The sequence below is a fragment of the Fulmarus glacialis genome, unplaced genomic scaffold, assembly GCF_000690835.1.
Source record: "Fulmarus glacialis isolate BGI_N327 unplaced genomic scaffold, ASM69083v1 scaffold12543, whole genome shotgun sequence".
NCBI classification, from domain to species: domain Eukaryota; kingdom Metazoa; phylum Chordata; class Aves; order Procellariiformes; family Procellariidae; genus Fulmarus; species Fulmarus glacialis.
Genome location: NW_009201114.1, coordinates 29,625 through 50,827, shown reverse-complemented (window position 1 = coordinate 50,827; position 21,203 = coordinate 29,625). Strand labels below are relative to the sequence as shown.

At 36.6% G+C, this 21,203-nt stretch overlaps 1 protein-coding gene across 1 annotated transcript in view; it reads left to right on the top strand.

Moving 5' to 3' along the window:
- Positions 1–12,882: 12,882 nt before the first annotated feature.
- CCDC60 (coiled-coil domain containing 60) overlaps positions 12,883–21,203 on the top strand; it is a 22,040-nt gene continuing 13,719 nt past the window's right edge. The window contains exons 1-5 of the mRNA XM_009573821.1: positions 12,883–12,923; positions 13,302–13,481; positions 17,600–17,722; positions 18,684–18,788; positions 20,466–20,556. Coding sequence (XP_009572116.1) covers positions 12,883–12,923; positions 13,302–13,481; positions 17,600–17,722; positions 18,684–18,788; positions 20,466–20,556 — 540 coding nt within the window. The remainder of the gene's footprint in view (positions 12,924–13,301; positions 13,482–17,599; positions 17,723–18,683; positions 18,789–20,465; positions 20,557–21,203) is intronic.

The window sequence follows — 21,203 nt, the reverse complement described above, 5'->3', positions numbered from 1 at the left end:
CCGAAAAAAAAAAAAAAAAACAACCAAAGAAAAAAGAGTACTCTCCCATTTAGGCACTCATACTCTTATTAAATGTATTTAGGCTGAGTTGTCACCCATGTTTCACCATTGTTACTGCAGGTGGTGCTTAAGTTGACGAGATTGAGGCTTCAATATGCTTTTCTGTTGCAATCACACGTTCTGATTGCACTCCAAACTTGCCTACAGAGACCATTCATCTGTTTGCTCAGTATTAGCTTAAACAGTTGCTAAACTGCATAATAAGCCTTGCAGTAGGTGACTCTAGGGTTTTCTAAGTTTTCCTGGAACCTTCTAGCTTTCTTGATGTGAGTGTTAAGCTAAGAAATGAGATTCATTTGCAACTGAAACAACAAGCAGTAGTACAAAAAGATGATTTACATCTGGCAAGGTTTAGTTACAGCCTGCTGCAAATAAAACTGACAAATTACCACTGCCAGCCCCAGCAGGGTACAGATTACACAAGTGTTTACAAGGTTCCTAGACTTTAAGTCTTTGAAGAGCATTCACTCGATAAAAATAATTGAATTAAAGCAAGCAGCATAAGACAGACGTCTATATAAAACCTTAATAATTAGGTTAAGTCTAAGCAAATATGGCAGTCAAGAGAACACATGATATTGTATTAGCATAATATATTGAAGATAAATTAGGCTCTTGCATTGTCTGGCTGAGATTGTAACTGCATAAAACTCAAGGAAGTTAGAGAAAAGTAGCTTCCTTACATGTAGTACTGTAGAGGAATCAGAACTTTACATTTCACAATAATGTAGTGTTTTTAAATATTGCCAAATTTTTACATCAGAGCGATTTCTAAATTTTATACTAATTACTCATGATAACATTAAATTTCACATTCTTCCCTTTTATCCTTCTCTGGCCCCAATTATTTTTATTATTCACTTTGTTAATTCACTTTTAGTGAATTTTCACTTGATCAACTTGGCCAAAAAAAAATAATAAATGCTGTGTACTTTGAAGGTTGGATAAGCCATTTTAGTAAAGCATGACTTGTTTTTGCCATAAATGCACTGTTAGTTATGTTTGACTGCCTGCGTTCATTGTTATTGCTAAATTTCAGTGGGATTGTCTCCTTGAGGTCAAGTTAAAGCTCTTTTGATGATAACCTGCCAAAGGTCAGTTTACTTCTTGATATGAGTTGCAGGTGCCTGGAGCTTGCTTTTGATTGCTTTACATTCTTTATTTTCAAATGAGTAGGACAAAAAATACTTGCAAGTGTTCTGTAGGATGAAAATTATCATGATAAATCAATGATTTTTAAAATCTTAGCAAATTGATTTGTAGACATTTGGATGAAGCAAGCTGGACCGCTCATTTCATTACAATTTACAATTTGAACAAATGTCATTTTGTTAGTGGGTTAACATGAGGGGGTCTTGATTTGATACTTGTTGGGAAACATACTTTTGAAATGCCATTAGGAGCTCTATGGCATTTTTGTGTACTTTGGCCAACCTTGCGATGTTTAGGATCAGCTGAGCTTTTCCACAGCTTTGAAATTCTCTCCAATTCAGTAGATTAAGAGTGAGTTTCTAATCCTGTAATTGTAGAAACCTATTAAATTAAATTTGATTTTATAAAAATCTAGATGGTCTTTGAGATTATAGCGAGTAACATGATACAGCACTGCTTTTGCATAAGGTGGTGTTTTGGGCCCTTTATGTAGGGACTAAATCTGAAGGATTCAGTGGCATATGAAAACCCATGCTTTTTAAAGTTAGCTTTTTCATGTGCTAAGGAAGATCCATGTAGGATAACAGTGGTACAAACTGAAGCTGGACATGATTTGTCCATGCCAGAAGAAGGGAAAAAAGTAGGTTGCCTCGCTACAAGGTCTGTTTCTTCTGCTCCCTGTTTCTGACTATTACAGCATTGTGTTGAGTGCTATATGGGGAGGTCGGAAATGGGGGGGTGTGTCAAGATATTGATCCTAACTCTTGGCTGAGCAGCTAACTTTTTGTATACCTTTGTGCAAATCACTTGACCCCTCTGCAGCTCTGTCAAGTGAAGTGTAAATTGGGATTGGAAACTAGGCAATGTATTTGAACTAAACTCACTGCATAAACATATAGCTTTTAAATTGGTATGGATGGCAGAGTGTGAATGAGGGTTGCTTTTGTTATTGAAAACAAAATTTTTTTTTTTACATAAAGGGCATATTTTTTCTTACCGTTTTCATTTAATTTTTTTTTTATTTTTAATCTTATTACCTTATGCTTTTAAGGATGTTAGTTTGATAAATCTTACAATGCCTAGTACTCAAGTACATGCAAGCATTGTCTTATTCATCTCTGCAACACTGCTAGGCATTAGGTGGATAAATATTACTCTCATAGGTAAATTATGAAAGTCAAATTGGGGATGAAAGATTAATTATCACTGGAACAGCTACAGCTGGAACTCAGGTGTCTCAGGTAAGTAAGTGCCTTGCTTATTCTTCTAGTCTTCAGTGGTGTCTCTGTCTGATTTTTATTTTTATTTTCAAAATTGGCCTACTAAATTAGAAGCTCCAGGGAAAGACTTCTTAAGAGATCCAGCCCATTACTCTGGGTGAGTGCAGTTGTTTCCTATAACAGATGAAGTGTTTAGTCTAGCCTGCTTTTAACTGAAGACATTTGTTTCCTGCACCGCATTATGATAAATGCAGATTTGCCTTCCACTCAATTTTTAATGGTAGTGCAATCTGCAAAATTATGTTAAACGTAGATTTTTAATGATGTGAATAGATATGATCCTAATGTGTTTTGACGTCGTATCTTTTCTCTGAGTGATTAAACCCCCGGACTTTAGTCTTTCATCCCTTCTCACCTCCAGAAGCCAATATAGCTAAGGGGACAAACAAGATTATATTCCTTTATGTACATTATCAACAGAATGGTCTGTTATGTCCTGATCAGTGTTACCTGCACCACACCCACAGAGGATAGTGATGTTGTTCAATTGTTCTTAAATATCTAATTTGGCTTGCAGAATCCTTTTTAATGCTGATGCGGAAGATGGAAGGAACCCAACTCCACTTTAATATCCCAAGCAGAGTTTGAAGTGCTGATAAGTAAGAAAATACCTACCTGTTAAAGCATCTCCAACTCTGCCATCTTCTAGTCCCATAAATTTAATTCACAGTGGCATTCAAAACTAGCTTCATGTGATTTCAAATGCCTGGGTGGAAATATTCCTGACCAAAAGTTTTCCAGGACAATTGAAACAGATGGAAGATGAAGAAAGGGAAGACTTAATCTTGTGCTACTGCACAAATAAATGTGTATTTACTTTTTACTGAACAGTAAATTATATATTTTACACATATTTGTGAAGTTTAGCATGGTCAGGGCCTACTCAAAGCTTAGTACACCCAGGAGAAATGTGCCTTTTTGCTTTTGTGTAGGCAGTGGTCACTTTAATACTAGTTTCTGGAAAGCACTGTTGTCTGAATAAATACTCAAATTAAGTTTCCCTGTCATATTGTGTAATACCATACATTCTTTACTTTGTAATCCCAGTAGTGATCTTGTAACATACCTCCTATAATTTATTCTATTTACTGTGGCAATTAAATCATGAATCCCACATATATTATATTATTATTTTGGAAGTGAAGTATGATATGAGCTATAATGGCCATAGGGAAATTTGCTTGAGAAAAGTCAGGGAAACAGTTTTTTTTTAAATATGAACTCATTTTCTCTAATGCTTTCTCAAATGTACAGTAGGCAAACGACCCAGTATGCAGAAAAATATCCAAAAGACTTAATATCTGGAAATCAAAGGTATACATTAACTGTTGGTTTTTTTAAAAAATTTTTATTGTATTGTGTAAGCCTGGAAATTCTTCGAGTGTTGTTGTATGACCTTTTAACAATGAAAATGTGCTAGCCATTCATCTTGAGTGTTTACACAATGTTACTTTGACTAAATCTGCATGTAGAAAAAAGAACAGTAAGAAGAGCAAAGAAACCCACAGACTTTTTAACCAAATATTGAGATGTGAAGTTGCAGGAAAAGATAATTTCAAGTGAGAATGACTGCACTGCTGCTTTGGACCAAAGGACATGTCAGCAATACTCCTCTGTAACAATTTCAGACTATAGAAAAGGAGCTATTTTAGAAAAAAGCAGCAGAGTGGAAAATGCAAGAAAGAAAGAAAACTGTTTTCTTCTCCAGGGCAGCAACTTCTAATTTCAATTAAAGCAGTCAGGCTAGCAGAGCAGCTTGCTAATACATATTACAGGGAGTCAGTGAATACAAATTACCTTTGTGGATTTGGTTTTTGCTGCTTTTCCTCCTCCTGATTGAAAAGGAACACCCAGCAGTTGTCTTAATTGGACGTTAATTGATACGTATTCACAGGAAGTAATGCCTGTGATCTTGCAGCTTGTTTGTATGAAAGAGGAACAAACTGTGAGGAAGTTTTTTAATGATCACAGTGACATAGCACAGCAGTTTGAATTTTGAAGTTATCTCAAAAATGTTTGAAGAGTCATTACTGGAACAGACTTAGCTGCATTCATAAAGCTTTAACATTCTACCTTACACATTAAAAGCATAATTAAGCTGAAGATATTAAACTGAAGATAAACCTTATAATTATGACCTCATACCTCCTCTCAGTAATATTCTCTTACACTTTCTTGAGTCCTCATGATGATATAAAAGAGGATGATGACATAACGCAGAGGTTGCTCAAACTACTCATCTTTCAAAACTATCAGTCACTAGTCCCAAGTAGAAAATCATACCAGCTCTTCCCTACTGATGAGTTGTACCCAGTCACTTTAGGGAGACAGCTGTCAGCTCAGATACCATTTTACCTAAACACAGTATTAAAATATAGGAAGGAATTTGCTTATCTTTGTGCAGCATAAAATGAAAAACCATTTGGGAAATCTGTAGATAATGATCATTCCTCTTGCTTTGTAGATCAATACATCTTACTTCCAGTGGAAAGTGCCTATGTAGACACAAAGTAGCTCTGACTTACTTGAATAAGTACTTCCCAATGTCAGATTCAGTGGGTGGAATACAGTATGGCAGAAAAGACAACACCGTTGTCCTTGAGCATTCAAATATCTTTAGCTTTGAGCTAAGAATTATGTTTTCATTTCTTTTGCTATTCTTACTAAAACTAAGCAAACTTAAGAAGCACAGCCCCTTTGAAATTACATTCAGCTCTGAGGGAGATCTTTTCTTATTGCTTTGTTCCAATGACACATATGTAAATGGGATCCAGAAATAATGTTAAGTAATCCACACTTGCATGAGGATGTATTGTATGAGAACCAAGAAAATAGGAGTCTTTATAACTAATAATAAATTGTAGAAAGATGTAGGAACACTTACACAGCAAAAGAGATTACCAAAGCATTGTAGTTGTTAATCCGTAATAAAAGCAGGTTGCCATAAATCACTTCTGTAGGCTAACTGAGCCCACTAAGACCATGCAAGTGTACTGGAAATACTCTTCTTGTTAAATATCACCACAAAAAATAGTGCCTTAAAAATAAGCATATTGCTTCAAATGAGACTAGCTGAAAATACTTTCTTTGTGTAAAAAGGAGGTAGGAGAGGTGATAGAAACTGGAAACTCTGCAGTGACAGTCATCTAAGCATAGGTGCCCATGTAAAAATGACAAGTTGGGGTCATCCTCAGCTGATGATGTCTAGGAATCTGCAAGCTCAAAGGGGAAGTGTCCATGCCATTCCATGAGCCAGTCAAGCCTTTAGTTACAAAAAAGGGCATGCTAAACCTCTGTTACTGCATTTCCCGTAGTTTGAAGAAAATGGCTTCCATGCATCTGTTTCACTGTGCTGTGCTAGTTAAAGAAAACTAAATGTCGAACTGCTGGCAGTTTAACAGTATTCAACTGGCTGCTTTTTATGTTTTAAATTAGAAACTGGATAGCTCTTTAAAATGGTTCAAGTTTCCTGAAGGCAGATCTCTCAAAGTCACTCTGCATGTAGAAAGCTCAGCCTCTACTAATGCATTCTTTATGCCTGCAATGACAGTTAGACTGACTGACCCGAAGAGCAGTTTCTCCTACTTCTTTTGCTGCTAGTGGCTGTGTAGCTGACTTTAATACAAAACCGTTTAAATTTTGTGATTGAAATGGCAGCTCCTACTGGAAGATTTTAAATGGCAAGAAATGTGTTATTTTTTGAGTTTTGGTCATGACCTTGCCTGTCCTTACCTGTGAATCTATACCAATCCTATTCTAATATATGCAGACAAAAAAGATGTTAGTGTTTAGAGATTGTTAGTTGGTATTCCTTAATGCATATGGTTTACTGGAAGATACAGTGGAGTCTGTAAAAGCAGGGAGGAGAAGCAACATAGAGTGAAGAAGCAAAGAAGAGACTGAGGCAGTACTAACTGAGAAGGTGAAATGTTTATCTGCCAATATTAGTTTTCAATGTATTTAATACTTCATAATGTCAGTTGCTTGGAAACCAGTGTTTTGTGCCCTTTTGCTGCTTGGCAGAAATCACTCTAATTGGCATGTTTCTAGCACTGTCACTGCTGGCAGTTTGCAGCATTTTTTTTTTCCAGAAGCAAAAATTTTCTTTTACATGAATGATGGCTCACATTAATTAGACAGCAGTTATGGGCAAAGACAACCATTTAAGTGTATGGATGTGTGAATCATTATCTCTATCATCAATCACTGGAAAGACTGCTATTCCCATCAACATTTCTGCCTTTCCAGGCTGATTGTTTGAGTCTCAGTTCCTTTCCTTTTGTGCAAAAATATATTTGTTTATGTTTGAAATTTCGTAAGTGGAAATAGTTCATTGCTTATTAGATTTTACTATCTATCTAAACAGTCTAATCCCACATATTATGATACAAAATGACACATTTTCACTGAATGTTTGAACAAAGCTAACACTTAAAATGGGTTTTCCATTATTTAGTAGTAAAATGTCATTGCTCTGTAAATACCTTCTTGTGGTAAGGCAAGACACTAGATCATGAGGAGTGGTTTCTACTTTCACATGACAATCTTAAACTAGCAGTATATCCTGGTAGAGGATCAGGGACCTCAGTGGAGTTCCACTTAACAAGCAGTGAGTTTTCATCAGTAATATGAACATAGAATTGTTATTATACATTCTTACAGCAAGAAAATGGAAAGCCCGGAGATCTCCAGATTATTTTTTCTTTTGAAGTTTTAGTAATACTTTCCCCACAGCTTTTTGGAGAAGAATTTAAAGCAAAGCCTTGAAATCTCACAGATTTTTTTTTTTTTTTGGCCCTTTATCAGTACAAAGCTGTCTTCTCTGTGCCGCTCTGGAAGTACGTCCCCCACTCACCTTTGTTTATGTACTTCAGAGACACCAAGAGCTGGAAACCTAAATGTGTCTACCCCCAAAGAAAACTTTTATACGAAGATCAACAGGAATGGGAGTTACAGCATGGCACAAGTGGAGGGGTGGGTGCGTGTGCATGTTCTTGTGTTCTGGGACTTCTTAAAAGACAAATTGCTGCCCTCCATTCTTTCTAGGTTGAGAAGAACACATTTCCAACTAAAAATAAGCCAGTTTTTTGGTATGTTGTTCTTTGTACCTCCAGGTAACCAAATATGTTTGTGCTTCTCAATGTTAGAGAACCTCTCCTCATTTTCAAAGAAGAGGTTCTGCCTAATTTCACAATGGAAGCAGCATCTTCTATATTTTAATGTCTTTGTAGTTAATTGAAAACCACTCTGAGACATCTTTAAATATGCAGTAATACATTGGTGACATCTTTTATAATAGTGTGGGGTGCTGTTTTGACTATTGAAGATCCTTATTTCTTGCTGCACAACTTTCTGTGAACATACCACAAATTTACTCATGTCTTGTTTTAACTCTACTTGTTTCTTGACTCATTTCATGGTCAGATTTTCATGTTACAATATGCATCTTTCCCATTATGCAGATCCTGGTTTTGTTTTTTAAACAGAGACATGTGAGTACAGAATATTGTACTCATCTGCAGGAGAATAAAATGGGAATCTACATCTGAAATAATGTGGGTATTCCAGGTTGTCCGTATGTCTTCAGCTACTCAAGACAGATGTTGATATGGTACTCCTTTAGTTCCTTGCCAGAATGGTTAATGGATCAGTATGGTAAATGATCACATATGTCTGAGTTTCTATGGGTTAGTAACTACATTTAATAGATCTTAATGTCATTATCACCTGGTCTTCACTGAATTTAAGAAGACTAGATGTATGAATATTTACCCATTTGGCTCTTACTGTGTAATTACTCAACCATTAAATAGGAATAGCAACCAGTGTGTTCCTGATTCTCCATTGCCTCATCTAACATGAGGCATCTCTATACGTTTGCATCTCTAACTTGGCTGTAAACACTACCAAACCAGAATTCGTAATTAATTTACAGTAGTATCTACATCTTAATTGTGAATAGTTGCAAGCTTTTTCTTGTCCACATGCTAAGCTTTCAGGATATGACCCGAATGCAGAGCTCAATAGTAGGACTTGCTAGTTCAGGCTCACCAACATGTAATCTTAACTCCATGGCTTTTGGTAATATCAGAAGGTGGGTAGTGTATGCATCCTGTAATAACTCACTGAGTATATTTTAAGTGAACAATGCACTAATTCTCATTTACAATGAGACTGCCTTACATCACTCAGGAAAGGTGTGAAGCAGTCTTCATGTAAATAAATTTGGGACATACTGGCATAGATTACAACACTGAATGTAAGGCACTAAAGACTGAGTGAAATGGTCAGCAGCTCCAGTATTTACGGATAAGAGAATGGAACAGATTCTCCACTGTTATAAATCAGTATCACTGTTGACAATTTACAAGAAATGCAGAGTTTGCTCTCCTGTTGTTCTGTGTGTACTTTGTAAATAAGAAAAGCACTGTGTGCATATAGATTTTCTTTTATCTTGGCATTTCCTGCTGTTTTACAATTATTAGCTATTTAGGTGTTACAGCACCTTGTCAGAAAGTTAAGGGACATATAAGAATTACTGCAGCTATTAGAATGCAGCAACAGCTCAAATGGAGTCTGATGTGTGTTAAAGCACATACACAAAAAAGTGTCCTATTCCAACTGAAACAACAGTGAAGACAGTAACATCTGATGAGAATGCAGGTGTTAACGGTTGTGCTGCTGCAGAGATTACCATAGGGTCCTTAATAACTTCAGGTTGTCAGAACTTCCATTTTATTGTATGGTCAAAAAGACAGACCCTCCAGTACCACAGTGCCCCCTAAAACTAGGTAAGGGCATAGATTGCAAGTTTAATTCAAATGAAGCAAGCTTGCTGCTTTCACCGCTTCCTTCAGTGGAATTTCTGTGAATTCTTCAGGATCCAAATACTCATCAGACTCATTTGAGACTTGTGATGGGATCACAGCTCATGATGGCATGGCTGCAAATAATGCTAAGTGTTCGTTTAGAAGAATTATACTGGATTTTAATCCATTATTTTAGTCTGTAATGTTCAGAATACGGTTTATAGCTGTATTTACTGGATTTCAAAGTTATTGCCTCCTTTGCTTTCTGTTTTATACAGAAATGGATTGTTGTTTGTATTAGTTTTTCTGCTATAGAAAATATTTACTCAGAATACTTTTAAGTGGCAGTGTGCATAAAATTGCACTTGCTTTTCACCTGGGAAGCCTTACCCCATATTCAGTTTGTCACTAGTGCAACAAGTCAGGCAGTGCCCAGATGATACTCACCTTGCAACACCCTCAGCAGGGTCTGCCCTTGTGCCCAAAGAGGAGCTTTTATTGGCCTAGTAGGGAGTTGTTGCAGATGCAGATTGAAATGCTTTTATGAAAATATAGGAAATGGCATTTAGAAAGCCTTTGCTCTCAGTGGCTTTCAGAGCAATGCCACGTTGGTTTCACTTATATTTACAATTGGCTATAAGCCTCTAGAAAAGGCTAAATTCTTTCTGTATAGCATCTGGAGCAGGAGATGTTCTGTCATTAGCTTTGTTGATATAAAAGCTGTATCCATTAAGACAAGAAAATTGAATAAGCCATTTTATGAAACAGTGGCTAACAATTTCCATGATCAGAGAAATATGTATGTAGTTAAATTGATAGATACATAGTTATTTTACTTACAGCTCACAATTTTTGTCCACCATGATCATACTATAATGTTCAGCCTTAGAGAGGCAGAGAATCAAGCTGGTACAAATAGACTGCAACTTCTTTGCACCTCAGGGAACGGGACAGAGGGAGATTAGCAGGAAGAGTTAATGAGACGGTAACACCACCCACTGCATTGAATACAGTTGCTTAGTAGAGGGACAGCCACATGGGTGCGCTGCCTTCTGCCCGTCTTTCTAGCAATTCTGTTCAGGCTGGAGTTATACCAGCTTACCTGGGGCAGGGATTTGGCACAACATGTTCAGGAGTGCGTGTCGTTCCTTTAGTAAACCATCTCCCACAGAATTTGTTTGCGTGCATAGTAGATACGAGGTTGTTAACTGTAAAATTCGATCTTCTGGGACAAATAGATCCTTAGTATGACTCCTTTGAATTTAGTGAAGATGACACAATGTACTTAAATAAGGTATATTTAAACAGAAGGTAAAAAAACCTGGTAAATATCTAGCTTGTCTTTACCCTGATGCGAAAGTTTCTGGCATTATTATTATAGCTTCTTAAGGTTTTTCTAGCACCTAAATTATAATTAAGACAAATTTATGATTTCCTTTTATTTATGTGAGTCATTTCTTACGCAAAGAAAGGCACCGAGAATCTCAGATCTTAGCAGCAAAAGTTCAATTCCCCAATACTTTAATGGCCTTGTCTTACAATTAACTGATGACCTTGATTTAGGATTTAAAGAATAATTTAATAAGTACGTAGTTACACCAAGCACTAAAAATACGCCTGCTTCTGTATGTGTAGTACACTACTGGTTACTCCTTTGCACATGTCATTGACCCTTATCTATAATAATATATTCCCCTAGAGAAAACTTGAAGTATTCCATGGTACGTCATTACTGTTCAGGAAACTCTCTTAATTTTCATGCTGATAAAGATAGAAAAATAAGATAAATCCTTTTGTCTGAACGGCAGTTGAAAATCTGTGTTGTGACTACAGTTGACTGAAGCTCAACTACTTTAATAAATGTATTCCAAATTTCATCTCGATTACATTTGCATTTTAATGAGCAATTCTCACCTACTTGTCAAATAGGCAGCCCAGCTAAATTTATTAAGATATTGTATAAACAGGGTATTGTGATGCCAGAATTTAAATGGAGAAATATTTGATGTCCTATTCCAGCAATATACTGTAAACCTACAGTGTAGAAAAGTACGTTGGTCATCTCTGTATTTTAAGTTTGGATTTATTTTACTGTTTTCCTGACAAGAGTCCGTGAACCTTTAGGGTCATTCATAAATATCCCAGAAATAATTCTATGATGAGAGGATTTTTTTTGTTTAAATCAGGTAGTTATTACAGCTGCATTTCTGGTTGTTTTCCCCTCCCACCACCCCATACTTGGAGACTGTAGAGCTACTTTTTGTAATACCTGGGACTTCAAGGAAGTCATAGACTAAAAATGTTCATTCACAAGTGTGCGTAATGTTTCCTATTCCTATGGGTATATGAGAGTGATCATTGATTTTAGTATACACATATTAAAGCCTTCAATATTAGATAAACCTTAAAAAAAAGTACTGATTGTACTTGCCATTTATGCATCTTTCTCAATAATACTGGTTGTGACTGTTAGTGTAAAAGAACTTTCTAGTTTATAATTATCTTTCTCTACCACTTGTCTGATTCATGTAATAACCTCATTCTTCACTATTTGTGGCATTATAATACACAGCTACAGCAGGGGCTTTGTTCTTTTAGAAGGAATACTTACACTAGTGCATGCAGAAATGTAGAAAAAGCACTACGAAGGGGAAAAAATATTTTTACATACAAATATCTTGATAGTGGACAGAAAGGAGAGAGAGAAAACTACTGGAAAAGGACATAAAGCAAGAATTCGAGGCCTTTAAACATTTTCTAGTATTCCAAGAGAAGTCTGTTATGTAAAATACTAGGTTCTTATGAAAAACATTAAGCTGGTCTGACCTTGAAATCCTTATGTTTTTCTAAAGCATGCAGCATTTCTTATTAGGGACATCTTATTTTCTTAGCTTTTTTTTTTTTTTCTTTTTCCAAAGTTAGTATAGAAATATCTAGCAGACAGGTTATCTACCTGAACTGGAAACGTTTTCAGGCTTGTATTTATAGTTGCTGGACTTAGAAAATAATGTCATCAAAACCAAAAACCCAATCCCAAACCCATTAAATTGTGCAAGTGGTTTTTCATCAAGGGAAGCGAGGAGGGAGTAAACTGCTCCCCTTGAGCAGCAGTGAATTTGGTGCCTGAAATTTGCACCCTATATGACCTTCAGGTGCTTTATTTAATTCATGTCTGGCTAGAAAAGGGGCTATTACTTGTCAGTAAAACAAATGAGCTTTCAAGCCCAGATTGTGTTTGAAAGAATCAATACAACCTGATGACACTTGATTCAAAAGTCAGCAACACATTAACTTAAAGGGATGTGTCCTATGCCTGGATGGTATGCTCGTCTGACTTGGATCAGCTGCTACATTCTTGCTAACATTTTAATCAAAGGCTGTAGAGTAATTGTGTGCCATATCCCCTTCACTGCCCCAGCTCACCTTTTTTTTTTTTTTTTTTTTTTTTTTTAATACCTCTGTTGTCATCCTACAGGGAGTGCATTATGGTTTCTTCTTTATTTTCTTCTCTTGCAGTAACACCCTGCCTGTTGTCTTCAGCTCACTCACAGGCTTCACTGGCACCTTCCCTGTTACTAACAATGCACCCTTTTGACAGCAAGTGGAATTTAGCAGCTAACAGGTAGCTTCAGGGCAGAGCCTGTCAGGCTGTGACAACTGAGTTAAGACAATGAGGGGCCCAGTGGTCAATTGGCTGCTATAAATTAGAATTAGGCAGGGAGTTTTTAAATCAAGTAGTGAACAAAGTGACACTGAGTTCAAGATATCCGATAGTTAACCTGTGTGGTGCTGAAACAGATAAGGGAAAGATCTCCCAGTTCATACTGGGGAATTGTTGTCCTTTGTTATCATATTGTAGAAGGAAATACTAATGTTGAACTCTTGAATATAGAAGAATGTGAAATCTCTGTTAAAAATTAAGTTGATGGGCAACAGAGAAATTAATGAATTTGATAGTGTGTCTTTAGTACACTGACCAACTTGTGATGATTTTTGGCAGGCGTCATATCAATTCTGTGAAGCAAGGTGGAGAATACTTTCATATACTTCACCAAGAATCACTGGAGAGGAAGAACACACTGAAAGCAGCCCAGCAGGCTCAGGGCATGAGATGGAGAACTGAGTTCCAGCCACCCAAATACTTGTCTGATGCGGAGGAGTCAGAGGACGAAATAAACATGTAAGTCAACTCAGAGGGCTTTTGGTGGTCTGAGGGCAGTGGTTTTAAAAAGCAACAATTTCCAATTTCTGTCATTACTTGGTATTGAGGCAGAATATTACTACTTGTGTGAACTATAAAGAGAAAATGCTTAAAATCTGGGTAAGTGAGCAGCTGTAAACTTAGCAAGCATGGAGAAAAATGCTTGAGGTGCTGTTTAAAAAGGAGGAAGTTTAGAAGGCAGAAGGTCAGTGAACTCAGGAGAGGTTTCATAGGCCAACTCAGAACTGATTCTCTGAGGAGAAAAGGAGGAGGCCTGGTGAGTTTGTGCCATGCTTTTGTTCCCATAACGGGACCACAGCATTAAGAAAAACAAGAATTGCATTCAGCAGCATAAGTGGCTTAGCTTGCAGAGTGGGTTTCTTCGCTAGTTCAGACCTATTACTTACTACCTTCTTCAGGTTTTCTCTCCATTTGATCATTAGATAGTCTTTAGTCCTTTGGCTTATGCTGGGCTTTTCAGTGCACCTTTAATGCCTGTTGTAACACTGTAGTTGTCTTCCATTTGTCAACCCTCACTAGGTGATGAGATGATTAAATACTTGCTCAGCAGGACAGAGTAGCTCTTCTAGAGGTTACACACCTTTGGAGCCTTATTGCACCAAAAGCTCATCCATCTCTAACAGTCTTTTCTCATCAGTTTGCTGTGGCTTTTGTCACTCTCAGATACTAACTTCCTCTCATTCACCCTTCTTCCGTGAACTGACACTCAACTTGGAAAACTCAGTCTCCAGAGTCATCTGAGATGCAATCGTGCCCTAGTCATAAAGTGGAACAACAATATGTAACCATTATTAAAAAATAAGAAAGAAAATCTTTCCTGTTAGTATGAAACCCAGACCAAAAAGCAAACAAGTAGCACAGTCAGGCTGAGAGATTCTGAACAGAAAAGTATCGTATTTACTAGAGTAACATTTAATATCCAGCATTCTAAACGGTCACTAACTGAATAGCTAGAAAAGGTGGGAAAGGAATAGAGTATTACTGAGAGATAGTGTTATGGAAGGAGAAAAGGTATAGGGTATTAGTCAAAGTATTTTGGAATCTTAGCCTCCAATGTCTGCATCATCTAAAACTTTCTCCTTACTTAAGTCACCTACAGCTGGATTATTTAAATGGCACTATGAAGAACTTTGATCCTAGGTTAATGAAGGCCACACGAACATTTTATTATTCTTTTTGACATGTAACTGTTCTATCTACCCAAAACTCAGCTAATCCACATTTATTGCAGACAAATAATTCATTACACATATGAAAAAATACCATTGCCTTTATTATTGTGACCATTGAGATTATTGAAGTCACTTATTTTCTTCTATAAGGAAAGGCTTCTTTCTTCAGCAAGGCTGACATAAAAAGATTTAACATTCCTCTTTCCTTTATGAAGGTATACCTGCATAGGCAAAATTATCTTCATTTAGGTACGGATTCTCCTAGCAGTAAAAAAGCTTTTACTGGTGCAGAGTATATCAGGCTTGTGGGTGAATACTGACAAAGCCACTTTAATCCTACATCTGCACCAGGGTTTTCGCCAGTTGTAAAAAATTTACTAAAAAATCTTACAACTAACCTAAAAATCTACACTAGCAAGAGTTCCTAGCATAAACCTGATATCCTTTAATATTTTCAATGTCTTGCTTAAACTCTCAATTAATACTAGTTTTAACTTCATTTTTAGAGGAAAGACCTCTAACATCTGCCAACATTTCTAAGAGGGAAATCATTAGACTTATGATCAGATGTCAAAATTAGGGAGTCTTATGGAGAATCTTCTCAACTCCAGGATGTGTTGGGTGGGACGGGAGTACACAATGAAACACGTGTGAAACAAGAAATGCGTGGCTTTGACAGGTGTGCCTTTACTCATTCAAACTGTCCCATGTGATTTACACACATGCAGGAACCCTGCCAGCACGTGTTAGTTCCACTTGTGTGCTGTTATATGTATGCTTGTCTGCAGTGGTAAACAGTTTAAAAGGTGGGGGGGAAAGCCTAGACACAAAATACAGATCATTATCTGTTGTGGAGGCTTACTTCACTCCTAGCTTTCACAGTGCTGCCTTCAAAAATTAGGAACTTCATGGAATAAGAAAAGCTCTGAAGCAGTGTTAAACTGCTGGGGCACAAAGTGTCTTTTTAACAGATGACATCTGGCTTCAGTCTTTCACAGCGGCTGAAACTGTTGGCATGATTTTATATGCACAGATTTCAGTGATGGATGGTAGGCCTTTCCCACCCGCATTCCTCTTTTTCCCTGTAAGACCACAGCAAATATTAAGCCTCTACTGGGACTTTTTTACTGCTGTTACATAAGTTGTAGCATTTACTTGTGTTATCAAATATTTTAAATGTATCAATACTCTAAACTTGGTAACAGCTTCTTATTGTAAGAGTAGACGAAGTAGAAGTAAAGTTTGGTTATCCCTCATTAGCAGGAATATGGGCTCTGTCAAACACTTCAATGTGTATACAATGGTCTCACTGTCTATTCTGGCATTGTGTTGTTCATTAGGACTACAGAGAAGAGAAAAATTGGAAGTGTGATTTGAGGAAGCACAAGACAGACATGTTGTTTTGAACAACAAAGTCTGTGGAATTCATGTGCCTGATCATCTCTAATAAGTACAAATTTGCAGTTACAATTTATCCAAGATTATCTGAATGAAGGCGACCACTTCTTGAGGTTTTGTGTAAGAAATTTCTTTTGGGACAGCAGGAACACCTGCCAGCTTATATCTTTATTAGATATCTCCTTTGTTAGACAAAACAATTTGTAAGTTTTCTTCAGCTAATTAAGAAAGGAATAAATAGACATGTTGATCTCTATTTAAATATAGCGCTGAGATGCGTATGCCAGTGTTGTGTGTACTATTCGCAGTTGCTCGTTTGCTTTAGAAAATTTGTATGAATGGAATGCTTGGGGCACACACTCCTCAACCCTTGTTCCAACTATTTGTTAGTTTATAGTAGGCAATAGTAAGCTGACATCCCCAAACTGCTTCAGATCTAGAAAAGAAATGTTAATCCAGAATCACTCACTCATTCATCTAGGAAGTCTCTGCTAAAGAAATCTGGACATAGCTTTAAGACTCACCTACCACTGAGATCTCAGTTAACCTCTCAGCTACTTTTTTATGGCCAGTGTCATTTCAGTTTTATATGAATTTATGAGCCAGTATACAATAGTTCATGTTATATTTTCTGTGTGGACCTCCCATCTTCTGTATATCGATATATGAAGGCTACAGTATCTCACTATGCTTATTAAGCTTGAATCTCCATTGTCTAACACCGGGTGCAGGTAGTTATTTACATTTGGGAAAAACAGCTGTAAACATTTCCTTTTCTTGCTTGGTAGCATTTTATGAACACTTTGCAAAGGTGTAAATGGCCAAAAAGGCTTGTGGCAGTGAAGAAACAGTGCTCACAGCTTATAAAGAGCTGTTTTCTGTTACATTGGTTTGGCCAGCGCTCAGGACTCTTTCATTGGGGTGAACTTTTTCAACTTAATCTTTATAGTTTTCTGTGCACACAATATGTTAACCCAAAAAAAAATGAACAGAATTTTACAGGCACATCTTGAAACTTTGGCCTCGTGTGTATATAATCCCACTGATGCCATTGGCATGATACCAATAGAAAACAAGTGTAATGGAATGTAAGCAGTATCTCAGCATCTTTTCTCAAACAAATCAGTCACATTTTTTCTTCTGCCCCCAAATTTGATTCCGCATAAGTGCTTAATTGCTAATAATTAGTAGTATAAATATGTAAATACAAACAATACCATATTTATTCTAAAGTACCATAAACATGTTAGAAATAAATAATAATTATGTATCCTGGTAAATATCCATAAATTTTACCATCCTGGTAAAACCCATAAATATCAGGTTTGTAATATTAATAAATGATAATAAATGCAGTAATTAACAATTTAGAAATACACCTAAGTATTTTTTTTAATGTAAGGAGAAGAGTGAGTGTGGTGATGTGAACACAATAAACAGTTTTATTGGCAATGTCTTCATTTCACATACTCCTTTTTTAACTTTAGCCTTTGTCCTTTCCCACAGTTGCTCTCCAACAGAAGGCAACCACCTGAGGAAGACAGGGAAGAAGAAAAAAAAGATGACCTTACGGTCTTTCACTCCTGTTTATACCAGTGTCTTGATTCCAAGCCCCCCTGGAGCAAAAAGGTATATTTGGAGGCAGACTTATATCCTACCCTCCTTGGTAGGACATAAGCGAAATTCACAGCAACACAGACCCATAACACATATACCTAGAGCTGCTGTTCTGGTAAACACGTATCCTGAGAATTTCAGGAGTTTATGGTGAAATAGTCTGTCTTTACTAATAGCAACTGTTAAATTCTAACTTTAAATGATTGAATCCTAATGAGTTACTGAAAACTCTGTATGTGCGAATGTACACAAACACACATCATTTGCTGATCTTGACTCAGCAAATTCTGACTCAGTTGCATAAAATTTGCTTATGTGGTATAGCTTTCAAGATTAGGCTCATTTTAAGGAAAGGCTATCAAAATTAAAATTTTAATTTTGTCTAGTTAAAAAAAAAAAGTAGGCCTACAAAAGAGAGAGGGAGAAGACAGTACCTGTACCATGTACACTTCTATATATTTTGTATTAGTCATTAATACACACTATCTGTTCTGTTCCAAGTTCATTAACTCAATTGCTCACCAAAAGTGTCTTTATATATTTACATTTGCATGTGGAATAAGCTAAAATGCCAAAGATAATTTCAGTTCAGAAAAAGATGGGTCCAGCATTTTAAACTCCCACGCTGCTTTTTCTTAAATGCAAAACTCAGAAGCTACTGTAGAATCCAAAACCCATAAGAATCCATACCATAAAGGGATAAAAATGCTGGAATCCTCATAGATATGAAGGCACTGAGCACATCACCAAGATAAGTCCACTGAAAATTTCACATACAAAGCTATGCTTTCAGGATTCAGAGTTATGTATTAACATTACAAAAACCTTGAGAGGTGTCTAGAATTCACTGGGACAATGAAAAAAAAAATCTGCTACAGAAATGCTTAGACATTATCTATTTCAGCCAACATGATGCCAGTTTGACTGTTTCCTTGATTCTATAGTATAACGCATTTGTTTCTCTTCTTTGCAGTGAACATTTTTTCCGACAGCTGTGTGCCATACACTGGCTTTTGGAGGCTTTGACTCTGGAATCCAACAGTTCGATGCGTTCCATATTAACCTGCTGGAATCCAACGTATGTGCACAATGCATGATAGTATATGGAATGAGGAGTTTGGGATCTCTTGTCCTTTATATGTTTTTGTTTCTCTTTCAAGTAATAACTATTTGAGTGAAATGTGTTAATTCTGTGCCATGCAACATAAAGAAATTTTGCATCGACTTTGCCCCCATGCAGTCAGCAGGGAGTTGTACAGTCAAATCAGTAGCACAGCATGGTCCTCCATTGTTGCAAGTTGCAGAACTAGGAGAAAATACTGAGCTATCCCAGCCAAATTTAGTTGTGTTGTCCTTCCTTTTTCTCTTTTGGTTAATAATTATGCCAATTAAATACATGTAGTAATATGTACACATTTTTCCCTTATGTATATTCCCATAGCCTTCCCTTGGAGGGTTATCCCAGTGAACTTAACAGAAATTCCATATACATTATAATTACAGAACAAAGCCGGCTATTAAGTGATATTTAGTAGCTGGTTTTATTCTATCAATTATGTATGACAGTGATGGGTACGTGTAAAAGATGCATTGCTTCTGAACTTTCATACTGTTAAAAGTAAATATTAATTAAAGTTCCAAACATTTTTAGTCAATATAATCATGTTGACATAACATGTATTTAAATTATTCATGAATGTTTGGTAAAACAGTGAACAGTTTATGCTCTGATTTGCAGGGCAGAGCTCTTCAAAGCTGTTCTGTTCTCTCTGTATTCTCAGTCAAGACAAACTGTGCCTATGTATAACAGAGGTGGCAGAGTAGCATTCTATAGAATTAGCCTGATAAATTGGAGGGGAGATTCAGTTCAGTATGTATTGTGGATGGGTTTTTCACCCTTTACATATGAGGACCAACCAATAGACTGGGATAAAAGAAACAGTTTGTCAGCAAGTCTCACAGATACAGGCTGACAGCAGAGTATAAACACATAAGGCTCTGGATTAATTTCCAGGTTCTGAAGTAGTGCAATGTCTTGTTGCATACTTCCTTCTGCTCTCTGTTGCTTTCTCTAATCACCACTCCTCTCCCTCAATGTCATTTGAACTGATCTGCACACACACATTCTTCATTACACAGTAACCATGAAAAATTAGGCTTACATTTAGAACATATAGTCTCTGTCTGCACAAAAAGAGGTTTTTTAAAATGTGGTGAAGGAAGCAAGCTTAGAACACTAATCTGCTTTGTAAAACCTTTGACTGATTAGGTGCGGACTGAATAAGTGAGACTACCTCAGTTATACCACAGCTGCAAGGACCGCAGCTTCCACATTTACCTTTGTCAACATGATGTAACATTTAAACTTTTGCACTAGTACAGGTCCTCACTCAGCCAACAGCACTGAAAAATCAGACTTGTATGAACCTGCTGTCATTTGTATCCATTAAATCTTGCTACACTGGACAAAATTCTTCAGTACTTGCACAGAGGAAGTTGAGAGCATAATCTGGCCCAGTACATGCATGATAGTTTGCAGAATGACTGTGCTTTCTTTAGGTTTTTCTTCACTTGTGACTGTCACGTACTCATGGCTTACACACTTTGCATTGTCTTTCCATTTCTTATAAGCAAAGATATACATCATAGTATTGGTCAGCCACCATTGACTCTCCATTTACTGCATTTCTTAGAAGAACTTATAATAAAAGCAAGGCACTCAAAATCGAAAACTAATTAAATTGTTTTCACTTAGGGACCCTGGTTGTTGTAAAAAAACAGTAAAAGAAATTGAAGAGGAAAACTTAGCAACATACATGTGGGAGCTCTTTATTACAAACACAAAGGTAACTTCATTGTCCCATTCCTTGGGACCTAATCCAACTTTTCAATCATTTGTTCTGTTGCTTAATTGAACTCCCTGATATCACATTTTATGCTCTGGATCTTGTGACTGCAGAGCACTGTCTCTCTAGGTTTTGAAGAATAACAATTTGATACTAGGTAATAGGAAGAGTAGTATGTGGCTGATTGAAACTGTGGCTTCGTCTTAGTGATAAGTTCTGATGTGGGAAGAATTCAATATTCAGCTAAAACATAACTAGCCTCTTGTTTGCATTTGCCCCCTTTTTATGACCCAGAGTTATGTAGCAGTACTTGTTCACACAAATAGGTCTTTTTCAGTCAACTGGGGATTTCAGACTGGTATCCTGGAGGCCTTATTCTAGTAAATTCTAGTCATGATTTGCTTGGTTGCCTTTTTACACAGAATTTAAAGCTTAATTCGGAAACAAATTCCGAATGTTGAGGCCTTTAAAGAAAGCAGGATTCACTTACCACATTCAAAGCAAAGCCAAGAAAAGAAGAAAAGCAATTCAGATGAAAGCCTTTTAAAAGAAAAATAAAGTTAATACCTGAGAGGAAATTAAACACTAGAAAACTATGTGTAACACTTGGTAACTGGAACCACAGAAAGACTTTTCTTTTTGAAACT